The following is a 14,809-nucleotide window of genomic DNA, read 5'->3' on the forward strand; positions in this document are numbered from 1 at the left end:
AAAAGGAATGATTTGGGAGTTACCTTGTGGAGAGGATTTGATGAGGATGGATGAAATAGGTTTTGAATTATTACCTATTTTGGGCACTTTTGACTTGATTGAGGGATGATTGCCCACTGCTAGAGCATAGGAGTCCCGGTGTGCCCCGAGGGTAATTTTGTCCTTTTTACCCAAAAATCCATGTGTCGCCTTGTGATTATTTTTGGCTCCACAGAACCTGCAGTTTCAAATTTAGTGCCTTTGAAACCCGAAGTTTTTATAAAACAAATACACACATGAATTGCTAAGGGTTGAGTGTGCTTGTAATGCGGGCCCCAATTGCAAGTTTGATCGCTTGACTTGCCTCACACACGCTTAAACTACATGCGCCTAGCACAAAAAAATAATAATAATAAAACATGGCTAACGCCAGTTCCACTTAGGCGCTGAGTTGGGCTATTCCTGCCTTGATTGAGCAGTCGAGTTTTACTTCCTTCCATTGTAGCTCGACTCATTAGGGTAGGGTGGAAAGGATTTTGGGGGTTTTGAGGGATTTAGTCACCCAACTGCTTGAGCAATTGAGAAGAGTGGACTTGCTCTTATTGCCATTGTTGTTTTGTGAGTCTCACACACATAAATGATTTGAATCAGTTTCAAAATTAATCTAAATAATCCTATGGAAATTGATCATTTCAATGACCAAACAAAAAAGGTTAATAATTTCTGGACATCGAATATCACTATATTAATGTCGATATATGCTCAAACTAATCACTCTCTCCGAATCTTTTGGTGAGGATCATGGGGATCCATAAATCGTGTCCGTTTACAGCACATCGCGCAATCAATTTTTGTCAAATACTGTTTATGTTTATTTTTAAATAAAAATATTTAAAATGATTCTGACCACACGATGTACGATGAATAGACACAATTCATAGATCCCCGGGATCCTCACAAAGAGGATCCGGACTCGCAAACTCCATGAGGTAAGTCGATAAATGGTATTATTTAATTGGCTAGAGTTTGACAAACGACAGGGAATCACCGTCACATCTCTTCTAATATTTTGAACATTGGCGACAGATCAGATGCAGCTCTTGGTGATGAAAACAAATTGCAATTCCACCTCTTAGTTGGACCGCTCTCGTTTTGTTTGGAAGAAAAGGGAAAAGGATCATCTCCGGATCCCTTCCTCCTAATCGATTCGGACCATTGAAATTTGATCAAACGGCGACAAACAGGGATCCACTTTAAAAGTTATAATAATTTTCGCTGTTTGATCAAATTTCAATGGCCTAAATCCCCGAACTTGGTGGATTAAGCAGAAGCGATCCGAAAAGGATCCATTTCCGAAGAAAAGTAATCTTTCTAGAACCAAAAGAGGTACAAAGGTCTCCCCTCTTTAAAAAAACTTCTTCACCAACCATTAACAAAACTTCTTCACCAACCATGCAAAAGTATTAAAATTTAAGAGAGATTACTTGTGCAACATGTTTAATTAAAATATTTGCTCACCAATTTAGATTTTCATTGATTAGTTTGCGCTTTCCACAATACAATTGACTAAAGTATGCTGCATTTAGATATGACTAGCCTTCATGCGGGCCTTCACACGCGTGTAGAAGGCATTTTTTAAATTACAGCATGCTACGCGCGACTTACATGTTTTAAATGTATTTATATGCATAAATTGACAAAAGGTAAGTCAAATATTTGAAGTAAATGAATAATCTTAGATCATGCTAGAAGAAACCCCTCATAAACCAATTAAAGCAGCTGAATTCACATAATAAAATCAGTCTCTATAGAATTTACATTAAGAATAGAGAAAATAATATTGAATAAACAACTGATTGAATCTCATTATTGCTAGACCATTATGAAGCTAAGCCTACCCCCCTCCCCCTTAGTGTAGAGCGCCTGGGAAAAACATTTTTTATAACCGGCATTACACGTTTCTTAAGATGTTCTGAACGTATTTAAAAATAGAGAAAATAATATTTCTTAAACATCTGATTAAATCACATTATTGTAGCGTATTTATAATAAAAATTAAAAATAAAAAAATAAACTGTACTAATTTATCACCAACATTCATGATTTTTCTTATTTTTTATTATATTTTTCTTTCTCCTTCACGCGGGCACCATCAACTTTCACTCATCATTCCATTTTTTATTCTTTTCTCTCTTCCCATTTATATTTATATTTTATTTTATGATGACCAAATTACCAAATTGCCCATGCATTATTTGATATATTATATTGTACTACTTTTGGATTTTTTTGGTTAAGAGGCAATTTTATCCTAATATTTTTTTCGAAGCCGTGACGCCAAATTGAAAGTATTCATTGCCCCATTAGCTATGTATATATACATATATACACACACACATATATATATATATATAGTGGTTCTGGAATCCTTCATCCACCTTTGTCGTTTGTAATTTGATGGCCGAAACTTCTAACAAAGCAAATTACAAAGATGTCCCTACCCTTAACAGGTTTATGGGGAATAATGGATATGTAAGGTTATAGTATTGTTCTCTTTCATGATATATACAGTAATTTGCTTGAAAGCAATACTCTATAATGGTGAATAAGCTCTTTAAATTCATAAAAAATTCAATTCCCATGTATAACCAGTTCTCTATATTGTAATAATTTATAATTGGGGTCCAAAAATCCTACTTAGGAAATACATAATAAAAGGATCGTGGGTCAGGTACTTGAACTGAAAGATTCGAACCTCCGATTAGCGGCATTCATTAAGGATAAAAAAGTTAATAAATAATATTTCAAGTATGTAATAGAATAAACTCCATATTGTAACAAGTTATATTTTTTGTTTGTTTCATCTTGAGGAAGCACGCATCCACATATTTATAAATGTCAATGATTACAAATATATACAAAAAATAAAATACTTGCCGTTCAAAGAATCCTATTTAGGAAATAAACATTAATCAAGGATAAATAATTCAATAAATAATTTTTTTAAGTACACCCTCTATTAAGTAATAACCTCCCTAAAATTATAAAACTGGTTTGGTTCAAACTGTATAACTTTAAAGAGGTTTTTATTGTATTGTGTTTGTGTTTACTTACATGCAAAGAACGAAAAAAACAAGTAAGTCTCATGTTGAAACAAAGTATGCCGCACATAAATAATCAAGAATAAAATTTCATATCAAAATAATTCGATATGATTCTTAATCACGACTTCTGCTACACCGAATACGTAAGTAATGATGCAATAAACAAACAAGTCCACTCACTAATCCCTATCGTTTACACACTTAAATATGTGTTAAACAAGTGATGTTCAATCAATCAATCATACAATTTGTAATCATGATCTAATTTTCTTTTCCTTGTCCACGGAGACGTGTACGTGCCCGATTAATAGCAAGCAAATGACGTCATTCCATTGTATGGATTATCCATACCACAAATGTGAGCCCAAATAATTTTTAATTCTGGTCTGGACCACGTTTGGACATTGATAATTCAGAATTGAAACTGCTACTGTTCGATAGATGCCGGTCCTCCTTTCCATTTTAAACGAAGCGGTGATTGTGTCGAGAGCCTAACCGTGACTTTAATTTTCTTTCTTCTGTTCGGTTGCTGGGAAAATGCAGGTGAAGAATTGAATTTGAAATCATAACCCCACCTTACATATGACCCTTCTAGGGTTTTGCAAAAGAAAGGAAATTTTTAATCAATTTTCTTTCTTTGTTGTTGTGTTTGGTTGCTGGGAAAATGCAGGTGAACAAAAGAATTAGAAATTGTAAACCCATTGTGACATTTTGCCTATGAACCTTCTGGTGTTTGACCTCAAAAGATTTAAAATTTATAAGAAAGTTTCCAACTTTTCTGCTTATCTGTTCATATTCCAATTTTTGTAAATTTATCAGCTAATTTGGTGAATATCTGATGCATGTGTGCATTTGAACTGATGCTGTGCAGGTTGCTTGCAGAGACCATCCGCATTCAAGACACCTCTCCCTGAAATTTCCCTTCGAGACGACACCCCATGAGAGCTACTGTGAGCTGGTAACAGAGTTTTACAACCACAAATATTTGCATCTTGTGAATGCATCCCTGATTCCCCATTTATATTGTTTAACTTGGCATCTCAAAAGTGAATTCACTGATTGTATGTAGTGCTACTGCTATGTTTGCGATTCTACCGCTCCATGCGGCTTGTGGAAGCTATCACATTGCCACGCCGCTGCGCACATTGGTGACTGGATGTGCAAACGGATGTTGGTGAAGCAGCAAGCCGCGGTGAAGAAATGAACAAGGCTCCTGTTGTTTAGCCGTATTGCGGATAACGGTGCATGAGAAATACCGGAAATCATTATGGTCATTTTATGAAAAATTTATGTTAAATTGAGGGAATTTTTGTCAAATCAATCTCACCACTTGCACTTGTGGTTTTTTCAATTTAACGAAGATCTTCACAGAAGAACCAAAATAATGGACGATGAATAATTTTAGAGACCATTTCTTTTGATTCTAAATCTTATGACCAAAGTAAGAAGTTATGCCAATCTGAGGGATCATTTTGGTTAAAAAGCCTTTTATAAAAAGAATAAGTTGTCTCGTCAATTGGTCACCAAAATTTGGCGTAATAAGTTAATGTCTTTAACATACGATATTATCTACACTAAGGGCGCGTTTACTAATCCGTAATCAAATTGAGAGGAATTGGATTGAGGATGAATTGAAATGAGGTGGAATCAGAATCCAATTCCTGTTGAAGTTGTTTACTAAAACTGTCTAGAATCGGAGTAGGAATGATGTTGAGTCCATATAAGTTGTTTATTAATTCATTTCAATTGGAATGAAAACTCGATTGATTACTATATTGCCCTTACATAAATAAACTATCTTCACACCAATTAATTTAATTAAATTCTTAATTAAATTTATATAATAAAATTCATCTATATAAAAATATATAAATAGGTTTTATTTATTTATTAAAAGATGACATGAATGATGTTGAATCCATATAAATTGTTTACTAATTCACTTCAATCGGAATGAAAACTAGCTTGATTACTAAATTGCCCTTACATAAATAAATTATTTTCATACTAATTAATTGAATTAAATTTATATAATAAAATTCATCTATATAAAAATATATATAAAAAGGTCTTATTTATTTATTAAAAGATGGCATAATGAGTGCCAAATGAAGCGCAATGTTAGGATAATTAGAAACAAGCGAGGGCATAATTGATAAATAAAATCCATTCCGGATTCCTCAAGTCACAAGGAATTGAAATACCACCCTTTTGTAGGGAGTCCAATTCCTCCAAAATTAGGAATTGGATTCCTTAATGCGTGTGGACCCCACATGTCTTTTGATTCCCCAAGATTACGTAAACAAAGGTGTATGCCGTAATCGGAATCCAATTCCGTAAAATGATTCCGATTACGGGTTCGTAAACGTGCCATTAAGTGAGTGAGAGAATATGCTAAGCCTCACAATGGGCTAGTGTCTTTAGAATTATCTATACCTGAAAATGATTGCAACATATAAACATGTAACTTAGGCCGGTCAGCAATGTTAGTGTGCCAATGCCAAATATCTTACACCCGAGTGTGAATTCTGCTATTACGACACATAGAATATGTGATTTAATGATTGGGCTTACAAATAAAATAAATGAAAAGCCCAAAATTGGCGGCCCAATTATAACAAGAAACCCTTGCCCTCGCGAAACATCATATATCATCATCCATCATCCGTCTCCATCTCTCTTTCTACACACGCTGCTCTTCCCCTTTATCCGTTTGAAAGTTTCCAGAGCTCCGTCGACGAACCCAAAAGATGTCACCGGCTCCACTGGTTCAACCGGAGTGCGCCGCCGACGAGGTCACCTCTGTCGAGCAGCTCCTCAAGAGCTCTAATCCGGTAAAGCCCCTCCCTTTTCCCTTTTTGTGGGGATGAAATAATTTGTTTTCATTTTCCATTTTTGTTTGTGCACTAAATTTTGAATGTTGGGCTGGTATCATTGGCACTTGGCAGAACAAGGATGAAGACGAAGTGGTGGTTGAGGACGTGAAGGACGACAATGACAAGGACGAGGACGAGGACGATGAGGACGATGACGAGGACGACGATGATAAGGAAGACGGCGGTCAAGGTTGCCTTTTCTTTCCTTCCTATCCTTTCGATTCTAGGGCATATTCGTCATTTTGATTTTGCACTTCATTTGGTATCTGTGCTGCTTCCTGAATGATCTCAATTGCTTGGAGTTTTGGATTTTGTTATGAGCATTGAGAGGGTGCAATTTTCAGATTTTATAATAAAATCTATGGAACTAATGAGAGCATAAAAGTTTTGTTGGCTGATTTTGATGTAGGTTTTGAGATGTTTTCGACCCGAAACCTTGTTAGGAATGTAAAGATGCATAATTTTTTTGTTCATTTGTGCTAATGTTTCGTAGTTGGCCATTTGGATTTTAAATTTTGGATTGTTTTTTTACCCAAAGTGTAGTTTTGTTGGATTACAAAGAGTATATATTGTCTACGTTGTCCTTTAAGTGACGTTGATTAGATGATGATCAACAGGTGGAGGTGAGGCTTCGAAGCAGAGTAGAAGTGAGAAGAAGAGTCGAAAGGCAATGTTGAAGCTTGGTATGAAGCCTGTAACGGGCGTTAGTAGGGTTACCATCAAGAGGACCAAAAACGTAAGTTGATGTTTGATTTCCAGTTGGTGCAATTGGGACGTGGTTCTATAATGCTCGACGTTTCGTTGTTTGTTTTCTATTTCTTGGTGTTTCAGATACTATTTTTCATCTCGAAACCTGATGTGTTCAAGAGTCCGAACTCTGACACCTATGTCATATTTGGCGAGGCCAAGATCGAGGATTTGAGCTCTCAGCTGCAGACACAGGCTGCTCAGCAGTTCAGGATGCCAGACATGAGTTCTGTGATGGGGAAACCAGAGATTTCGGCAGCAGCTGCTGGAGCTCAGGACGAAGAAGAGGAAGAGGTTGATGAAACCGGGGTGGAACCTAGGGACATTGATTTGGTCATGACACAGGCTGGGGTATCGAGGAGCAAGGCCGTCAAGGCACTCAAGACTCACAGCGGGGACATTGTCAGCGCTATCATGGAGCTCACCACTTAACTGGCCAAATTCGTAGTTTTCCTCGAGCTCATTATTTCCTTAATGAGTGATTTGAATCACCGTTGTGTCGGTCATTAGTTTTTTTAGCTCAATCGGAAGCCCGTCTATGTGGATCTGGATTATGCTTCTCTTTTTCTTTTGGGGACTCAAAACATTGGCAGTGGTTTGACAACGAGTTTATAAATTTTGGGGACTAATGATATTTTTCTCTACCTGTTTTAGCTTTGATAACGAGTTTATAACTAGTCGATCCAAATTATACTGTCTATAGGGCTATTTGTCGCTTAGCGTGGTTTATGTTGTCATTTAGTGTTACAGTTTAATAATAATCTTCTTGAACTGTAAGTCTGTAAGTGGGGAGTCGTAGGCTTGACTTTCAAAGATGAACTCTTACCAAAAGGAAAGTGTTTTTTGGCATTCTCTGTGTGTACACTTTTGTTTGCTTATGACCTTCGGTTTAGTTAAATCAAAGGAGAATCAATATGACTTTCAATTAAATTAAATTAAAGAAGAATCAATAAACAAAAACAAGCAGTAAAGAACCGAGTTAAAAAACCAAGCATGTGCGAAAATCGTTTTCCTACCAGAAAATAACGCCAGTGCTTTAATGATTGGGCTTGGTGGTGCCGCCAAAAACTAGCGGGCCATTCCGAAACCGAAACCCTTTGCCCGCGCGAATCATCACGTCTCGGTCTCTATACACCGCTGCGCCTGCGTGGTGGTAGCCGAATTGCTACTCTTCAGTATTCATATTTATCAGCTTCATAGCTTCTCGATCTCCGCCACCAAACCCGAAACATGTCACCAGCTCCACTGGTTCAGCCCGAGGCCGCCGCCGCCGCCGAAGAGGTTCTCTCCGCCGAACAGCTCCTCAAGAACTCTAATCAGGTAAAGCTCCTCCCTTTATTTAAAGTATCCATTCTGTTTGGCTCATAAATATATATATTTAATTCGGTGCTGCGAATGTTGTCAGAACAAGGAAGGAGAGGAAGTCGTGGTCGAGGACGTCAAGGACGACGACAATGACGACGACGAGGATGACGAGGATGACGACGACGACAACAAGGAAGACGGCGGTAAAGGTTTGTTCATGTTTTTTTGTTGTTGTTCTTATCCTTTCGATAACTTGTAGTTTTGGATTTGTCATGAATGTCTTCGCGTGTTTTAAAGGCATGTTCGATTGGTAGGAGCATAAAGAGGGTGAAAATATTAGATTTTTGCATAAGCTATGTAAATAATGAGAGCGGTTGGCACAGCGGAAAGGTTGCTCAACCTCTTTTCAAAGCGGAGTCTTGTTGGCCTAGGGTTGCCTTATGGAAATAATGAGGGCAAATCACGTAGCTTGGTTGATTTGATGATAATTTTGAAATGCTTTGGATGGAACTCAAAAGTCGAATCGTGGTTCTGTTTGTTCTAAACTATAAAGATTCAAACTTTTTCATTCATTTACACAGTACTTCTGCTGCTCAATCACAATGAGTATGTATTATATCCTGTGTTGTCCTTCGAGTTATGTTAATTCGATGTAACAGGTGGAAATGAGTCATCGAAACAGTGTAGAAGCGAGAAGAAGAGTCGGAAGGCAATGCTGAAGCTGGGTATGAAGCCTGTTACTGGTGTTAGCAGGGTGACAATCAAGAAGACCAAAAACGTAAGTTGATGTTTGGTTTCCAGTTCGTAAAACAGAGATATGGTTATGTGATGGTCGATGTTCATTGGTTGTTCTTTTTTATGTATTTCAGATACTATTTGTCATATCGAAACCCGATGCCTTCAAGAGCCCAAACTCTGATACCTATGTCATATTTGGCGAGGCCAAGATCGAGGATTTGAGCTCTCAGCTGCAGACGCAGGCTGCCCAGCAGTTCAGGATGCCGGACATGAGTTCTGTGATGGGGAAACCAGCGATTTCTGGAGCAGCTGCTGGACCTCAGGCAGATGAAGAAGAGGAAGAGGTTGATGAAACCGGGGTGGAACCTAAGGACATTGATTTGGTCATGACACAAGCTGGGGTGTCAAGGAGCAAGGCCGTCAAGGCTCTCAAGACACACAGCGGGGACATTGTCAGCGCTATCATGGAACTCACCACTTAATTGTTTTCCTCGCGCTCATTGTCAGTTGATGATGAGTTTTTTTGAATCAATGTCGTTCGTTCGCAATTGTCATCCAATCGGACGCGGGTCTATGTGTGGATGTATTGTGCATTTCTTTTCTTTTTCTGGACTCAAAACATTGGTAGTGAGGTCTTCTGGTTTGCTGATGTACTTCTGTTGATCCTAAAAATTACAAAACCTACGTGGCGCGCAGGCCGAGTAATTAATAAGCTAACTACGTCCTTCGGTCGAATGCGGGGCGTGCCAACTCGTCGGCCGAGCCTGGCCGAGGAGTAAAATCTGTTGATGTAGCTTTGAGCGCGTTGCTGACTTCTTTAACTTGCGATTGCGACCGAGGAAGGAACACTCTCGGTCTCTGGGTTCTACAGCTTGAAGACAAGGCTGCTACTTCTGCGGAGTTCACAAATCGTCCGAGCCCGATTCGGTCACTGTGATTATATTCGTGAGAGTATAAGCACGTCGAATCGAGACCAAGGTGTATGGGCACAGGTACTCGAACGTGATATATGTCTTGATGGTAAACGTAGTTCGGCCGTCGGAATGCCGAACCCTGAAACTCACCTGTGAGTATCCAATCATAAAACCACTCGGCAACCAGTACGCCGAGCAATGTAATTCGTAACACCTAACTATGCCGAGAAAGCTTAGTAAGGTGACCTCTGCCAACAAAGGTTCGAAAACCTTCCTCGACCGAGACTTGGATAGATAATCGGTCGGCCTCGACGCAGTGCTGTTTATCCAAACTGAAGATGCTTCTTGGTCGGCTGATCCTGCGGCAGCAGTGCTGTTTATCCAAACTGAAGGTGCTCGCCGGTTGCTTCCACAGTGTTGTTTATCCAAACTGAAGGTGTGTCGGCAGGAAAAAGAAAAGGAAAAATCTCAAGGTGATTGAGAGGTTTTGCGCAGGGCAATTGTATGCTGAGTTGAAGGTCCTTTTCCGTTTGCATGATTTCTTGTATTTATAGTGCCCCATTCCTTGAATCCGACTCCGATTTGGATTGGGAGTCCTTGTCCCACTTCGCCTCTTCCTCGAACAAACCTACTCCCACTGGGATTCTGAATTTTCCTTCTTTTCGGGACTTCATTCCTTGCTGGTCGAGAATCCTAGTTGTACCAGGACTTCCTCGACCTTTCTATTTATCTGGACTTTTTAAGATTTGGCTGACCCTGCCAGCTGGCCCGGGCCTTATTATTCGGCCCATATTATTTGTCATCACCTTGGGCCGAGCGCATCCTGCTGCTCGGCCCAGCAATAATATTTTAGGCCCAAACATTGCCCCCTCGCTTCTGAGGTCGCCGACCGTTAACTCTTGGTCGGGCCTCGACCTTGAAGAAGCGAAAACGTTTATTGCTTTTTGGATTTTACTTCCTTAATGACCGTTATTCCTGCGCATTTATGAGACATGATTGCACTTTCCTCGTTGCCCCCAACGCGTGGCCACGTGTCGATTCTCCGCTGCTCTTAAAACTTTCAATCGTGAGCCTCGAAACCGTGCCCTAACTGGAACGTCTTATCCTCATTAATGCTTTGAAACTGGCGCCGCACGCGATCGTGCGTCCTGGATTTTCGACTCCTCGATCCCTTCTTCGCAGGTTCCCAACATATCCGAAATGATTGGAATCTTTCCGGGTTAAGTTTCCCCCAAAATTAAACCAGTGCTTTTTTAATTCCAGCGCCTTCTGAATTTCAGACGTTTGATATTCATTCTGAAAAGCCTATAAATACCCACTTTTCCACCATTCGCATCTTACGCTTTCAGAAACTCCAAAATCCTAATTCTCTCAGACCTGTTCAAGCCAAAACCCTTCCCGTTCTTCCTTCTGCGATTTCTTCACCAGTTTTCCAAACTATCTCCTATCACCTTTCCAAATGGCCTCCTTTATCTCGAAGCTCTCTGACGAGATCAACAAATGCAAAGATTTCATTGATCGGAATGCGATCAAAACACTACGCTTTGAGAATGACATGGCTACCTCTCATCAGATTCTGGGCCCCCTCTTCAGGGATGCAGTGCCGTCGTGTATCACCAATCTTCTCAAAGAGCAATGCCTAACACCCCTGCTCCAGGGGTTCGACTGGTCCAAATGGTGCTTGGCTCGGCCTCAAGGAGCTTGGCCCTCGACCACTACAGCCTGGGCTGCCTGGGTGGATCGAATGAGATCAACCTTCGGTGAGGAATGGAAAGCCCTCGGCATCTATGATGCCATCCTGTTATCGACCATGGAGATTACCATGGATAAGGAGCTGCTTATGGCGGCCTTGACTCTATGGTGCTCGGCCACCAACACCATGGTCCTTCCATTCGGACCCCTCGGCCCTGCTATCCTCGACATCTCGGCTATTCTTGGGACTCCACCATCCGGCCTCCCAATTGACGCTGCTCTTTCTGGATGTCCCTCCCTTCTTGACCTGAAGGCACTTTTCGACGAGCGGGCCGTCGAAACGCTCAGCCGAGGAGATCGAGAGCCTTCCAGAGAAGAAGTTCAGAAGCTTCATAAGAACTTCTTCAACTACAACACTCTGATTCTCCACTTTGCCGGCCGAGGCGAGGAGAGTCTCAAGAAGGGAGAACACGAAGCCTTCCTTTTCTATTGGTACAACAAATTTATTTGTTGTACCAAGTCGAACAAGTGCTTGGTCGAGAATATGCCGGTGGCCCAGGCCCTGGCTAGTGGTCATTCTCTGGCGCTCAGCTCGGCTATTCTTGCCAACCTCTTTCGTTGCTTGGCCGAGACGACCATCAACAAGATTGACCCGCACCAGAATGGGCCCCTCTGGGTTTTCCAACTCTGGCTGCAGGTCTATTTCTCCACCCTTCGGCCTGAGGTCCCCGCCTTTCAGCGCTCGGCCGCCCTCGGCCCCCAACTTGCCTCTCGACCGGCTCCTCCTCACCGGGCTGACGAGGTCCTCAAGCACTTTTTCGGCCTTGACGTCCTTTCGGACGACGAGTTCCTGGTGTGCCGGCGCCAGGAGTATCCTGCTTCAATCGGGCTCCCGACGGCAACTTGGGCCGCGGCCGAGGACGCAGGCCTTCGTCAGTCCTGGGGGTCAATCGTACTGGCTCGCGACCTTCCCCTTGGTTGCGATGCCCGCCGAGCCGGTTGGGAGGTCTACCAGCCTCACTTTGTCGCCCGACAGCTTGGCTACCTCCAAGGTTGCCCCGTACCCCTGATCGTCTCTCGTTCCCTCCTGAGCTGGGGACGTCTTTCTGGTTCTTCCGAGAGGGAGTGCCGGTCGATGGAGCAAGAGTTTCAGGATCGGTGCAAGAAGTTCCGTCTTCGGCCAACCGTTCCGGAATCCTTGGGCACCGACACATTTGGGGACTGGTGGGACGAGTACACTGGCGACTTCTTCGGTGCCTCGGCCGAAGACGTGGTGAGCAAAGTGTTTGGTGACCGGCCCAGACCAGCGCCCTCGACTCAAACTAAGGAGTCGGTCCAAGGTATATTGTTGACTAATTACTTTGCTACCCCAGAAACAGAGAAACTCACTTGTACTTGTTACTAATTACTTTGCTATTTCAGGGGGTCGCGGGTCGAAAACGGTCGAGGTGGTCGCCGCGGTGGCAAGGGCAAAGAAGCTTGTGCCCAAGAAGAGGACCCTTGTCACCGAGCGGACGGTCCCTTCCAAACGCCCCCACCGAGAGGCCGAGCCGGCGGAGGAGGCCCATCGCCCTTCTAAACGCGTCAAGAAATTTGCGAAGAAGGGCGACCGGGAAATTCATGTCGTCCCCAGTGACACTACTGGGACGCCTACTCCCGCCGGCTCTCCTTCTGTGCCGGCTGCCCCAACCGATCCAATCGTTGCACCCGCTGCAGCTTCGGAGCCGGTCGTGGCGCCTGAAACGGGGAAGTCGGCTGCGCCTGCCGAAGCTCCCTCGACTCCAACGGTCGTTTTGGAGGTATAATTCTGCTCCTACTCTTGGTTGGTTAGGTTTCCGGTCGTAATGCTAAATGATCTCTTTTGTTCAGGATGTCGAGAGCGAGAGTGATGAAGTTCCGTTGGAACGCCGTCGTCGACCAGTCAACTCTCTTCCCGTCCATCCTCCTTCGGTCGTCGAGGCGACCGCTCGACCACGTCCTACTGCGGCGGATCGTGGCAAGAGACCTGTTGCCGATCCTGAGGCCACGGCTGAAACGCCGATCCACCCGCAGGACGAAGACCCTTCCATTCCTCCGCAGGAAGTCTCTTCGGCCTTTGTAAGTCTTGCTTTTTTTTTTTTTTTTTTTTTTTTTTTAAACTATTAAATGTCAGGTGCCCGAACATTCATTTCACCGGCAATTTTATGCGCCGAGGGGCGTTGTTTACATTTCTTGGCCGCCATCGTGGCCATCAAATGTAGATGACCTCCACCGGCCGCGTGAATTGCGTAGCGGTCTAAGGCACTGGGCTCGGCCATTAAGTTCCCTGGGTTCGAGCAATGACCCAGAGGGCATGGCCGAAGTCTCTTCTCGGCAGGTCTAAAACACTTCCCTTTTTTATGCATTATATCACGTTTTTCTTTCCTTCACTAAGTTCTCTTTTTATGTGCAGCCGTCGTGGGAAGTGGAGCTTGACGCTCTTCTTCAGAGCACGACCGGTGAGGCCGGCTCCTCTGCAGCTCCGGCCGAATCGGCGGGAGCCACGCCCGCCGAAGTCTTCGTGAAGCTGCACGAAGTCTTGTCTCTGACTGCCTCCCAAGCTCTCCGGTGCAAGGGCCTTGACTCTGTTGGAGAATGTCTTAATGACCTCGCCAGTGGTGGTCACCTGAGCCCGGAGGGCATCTCTTTCCTAACCGACCTCCTGGAGCGGACTCGGCAACACTTTCTTATCTTCGAGCGTGCCCTACAGGCCGAGGACGATTTGAAGGTGGCCAAGGTCGCGCATGAGGCTGGCCAAGTAGAGATGGAGGCTTTCAAGGCAAAGAAAGCAAAGCTGACCGAGTTTGATCGCCAGATCTCTGACCTCCAGCGTCAGATTTCTGACCTTCGACGCCAAAGGTCGGCTGCTGCTTCCGAGCTTGAGAAGGATTTTGAGGCTAACAAGGCTCGGCTGACGGCCTTCGCTGCCGGCGCACGGCGTATCCAGCAACTGCAGTGCAACAAGAAGACGCGGCAGGCTGAGATAATTTTGAGCGAGGCGAAGTGGCTGGAGCTGAAAGCTGCCCTTGAGACTTTCCTCCCCTCGACCCCCTAGGAGTTTAAATCATTGTATTTGTTCTCTTGTAATGATTCTTTTTGTTATCAATACAATGGTTATTTTGCCATCAATACAATGGTCGTTTTGCTGTCAGTATAATGGTCTTACTCTTGCATTTCCCATGTAATTGGGTAGTACTTCTTTAAAAACTTTCCATTAATCGGCAATTTGTGAACTGAACCCGTCCGATCTCGTAAATGATATGCCCCCTTGCCGAGGACTTTGTGAACGATGAATGGCCCTTCCCAATTTGGCGACCACTTACCAAACCTGGGGTCTTTGATTCCAATAGGCAACACAGTTTGCCAAACCAATTCTCCTTCGCCGAACGTTTTTTGTCTTACACGCTGGTTATATGCTCGTTCGGCAATTTTCTTT

The 14,809-nt window shown here is 43.0% G+C and overlaps 3 protein-coding genes across 3 annotated transcripts; all 3 read left to right on the forward strand.

Annotated features, from left to right (window-relative positions):
* The first annotated feature begins 5,751 nt into the window (after positions 1-5,751).
* LOC137734628 (nascent polypeptide-associated complex subunit alpha-like protein 2) lies at positions 5,752-7,350 on the forward strand. Its single transcript, XM_068473876.2, has 4 exons — positions 5,752-5,917; positions 6,032-6,149; positions 6,577-6,695; positions 6,791-7,350. Exons 1-4 carry the CDS (start codon positions 5,834-5,836, stop codon positions 7,136-7,138), a joined length of 669 nt encoding a protein of 222 aa, XP_068329977.2. The 5' UTR covers positions 5,752-5,833; the 3' UTR covers positions 7,139-7,350.
* Positions 7,351-7,499: 149 nt separating this feature from the next.
* LOC137735547 (nascent polypeptide-associated complex subunit alpha-like protein 2) lies at positions 7,500-9,402 on the forward strand. Its single transcript, XM_088697103.1, has 4 exons — positions 7,500-8,026; positions 8,112-8,220; positions 8,671-8,789; positions 8,881-9,402. The coding sequence occupies exons 1-4, from the start codon at positions 7,937-7,939 to the stop codon at positions 9,229-9,231; spliced, it is 669 nt and encodes a 222-aa protein (XP_088553229.1). The 5' UTR covers positions 7,500-7,936; the 3' UTR covers positions 9,232-9,402.
* A 2,348-nt stretch (positions 9,403-11,750) lies between these two features.
* LOC148696052 (uncharacterized) lies at positions 11,751-14,546 on the forward strand. Its single transcript, XM_088697659.1, has 3 exons — positions 11,751-13,452; positions 13,508-13,711; positions 13,787-14,546. Exons 1-3 carry the CDS (start codon positions 13,207-13,209, stop codon positions 14,426-14,428), a joined length of 1,092 nt encoding a protein of 363 aa, XP_088553785.1. The 5' UTR covers positions 11,751-13,206; the 3' UTR covers positions 14,429-14,546.
* The last annotated feature ends 263 nt before the right edge of the window (positions 14,547-14,809 follow it).

This window comes from Pyrus communis, chromosome 7 (genome assembly GCF_041283825.1).
Source record: "Pyrus communis isolate YQ-2024b chromosome 7, ASM4128382v1, whole genome shotgun sequence".
Classification (NCBI taxonomy): Eukaryota; Viridiplantae; Streptophyta; class Magnoliopsida; order Rosales; family Rosaceae; genus Pyrus; species Pyrus communis.

Coding starts and splice junctions, on each gene's coding strand:
- LOC148696052 (XM_088697659.1), top strand. CDS start 13,207: ATGATCTCTTTTGTTCAGGATGTCGAGAGCGAGAGTGATGAAGTTCCG. Junction 13,453..13,507: donor AGGAAGTCTCTTCGGCCTTT/GTAAGTCTTGCT, acceptor ATTAAATGTCAG/GTGCCCGAACATTCATTTCA. Junction 13,712..13,786: donor CCGAAGTCTCTTCTCGGCAG/GTCTAAAACACT, acceptor TTTTATGTGCAG/CCGTCGTGGGAAGTGGAGCT.
- LOC137734628 (XM_068473876.2), top strand. CDS start 5,834: ATGTCACCGGCTCCACTGGTTCAACCGGAGTGCGCCGCCGACGAGGTC. Junction 5,918..6,031: donor TCCTCAAGAGCTCTAATCCG/GTAAAGCCCCTC, acceptor GGCACTTGGCAG/AACAAGGATGAAGACGAAGT. Junction 6,150..6,576: donor TAAGGAAGACGGCGGTCAAG/GTTGCCTTTTCT, acceptor GATGATCAACAG/GTGGAGGTGAGGCTTCGAAG.
- LOC137735547 (XM_088697103.1), top strand. CDS start 7,937: ATGTCACCAGCTCCACTGGTTCAGCCCGAGGCCGCCGCCGCCGCCGAA. Junction 8,221..8,670: donor CAAGGAAGACGGCGGTAAAG/GTTTGTTCATGT, acceptor TCGATGTAACAG/GTGGAAATGAGTCATCGAAA. Junction 8,790..8,880: donor CAATCAAGAAGACCAAAAAC/GTAAGTTGATGT, acceptor TATGTATTTCAG/ATACTATTTGTCATATCGAA.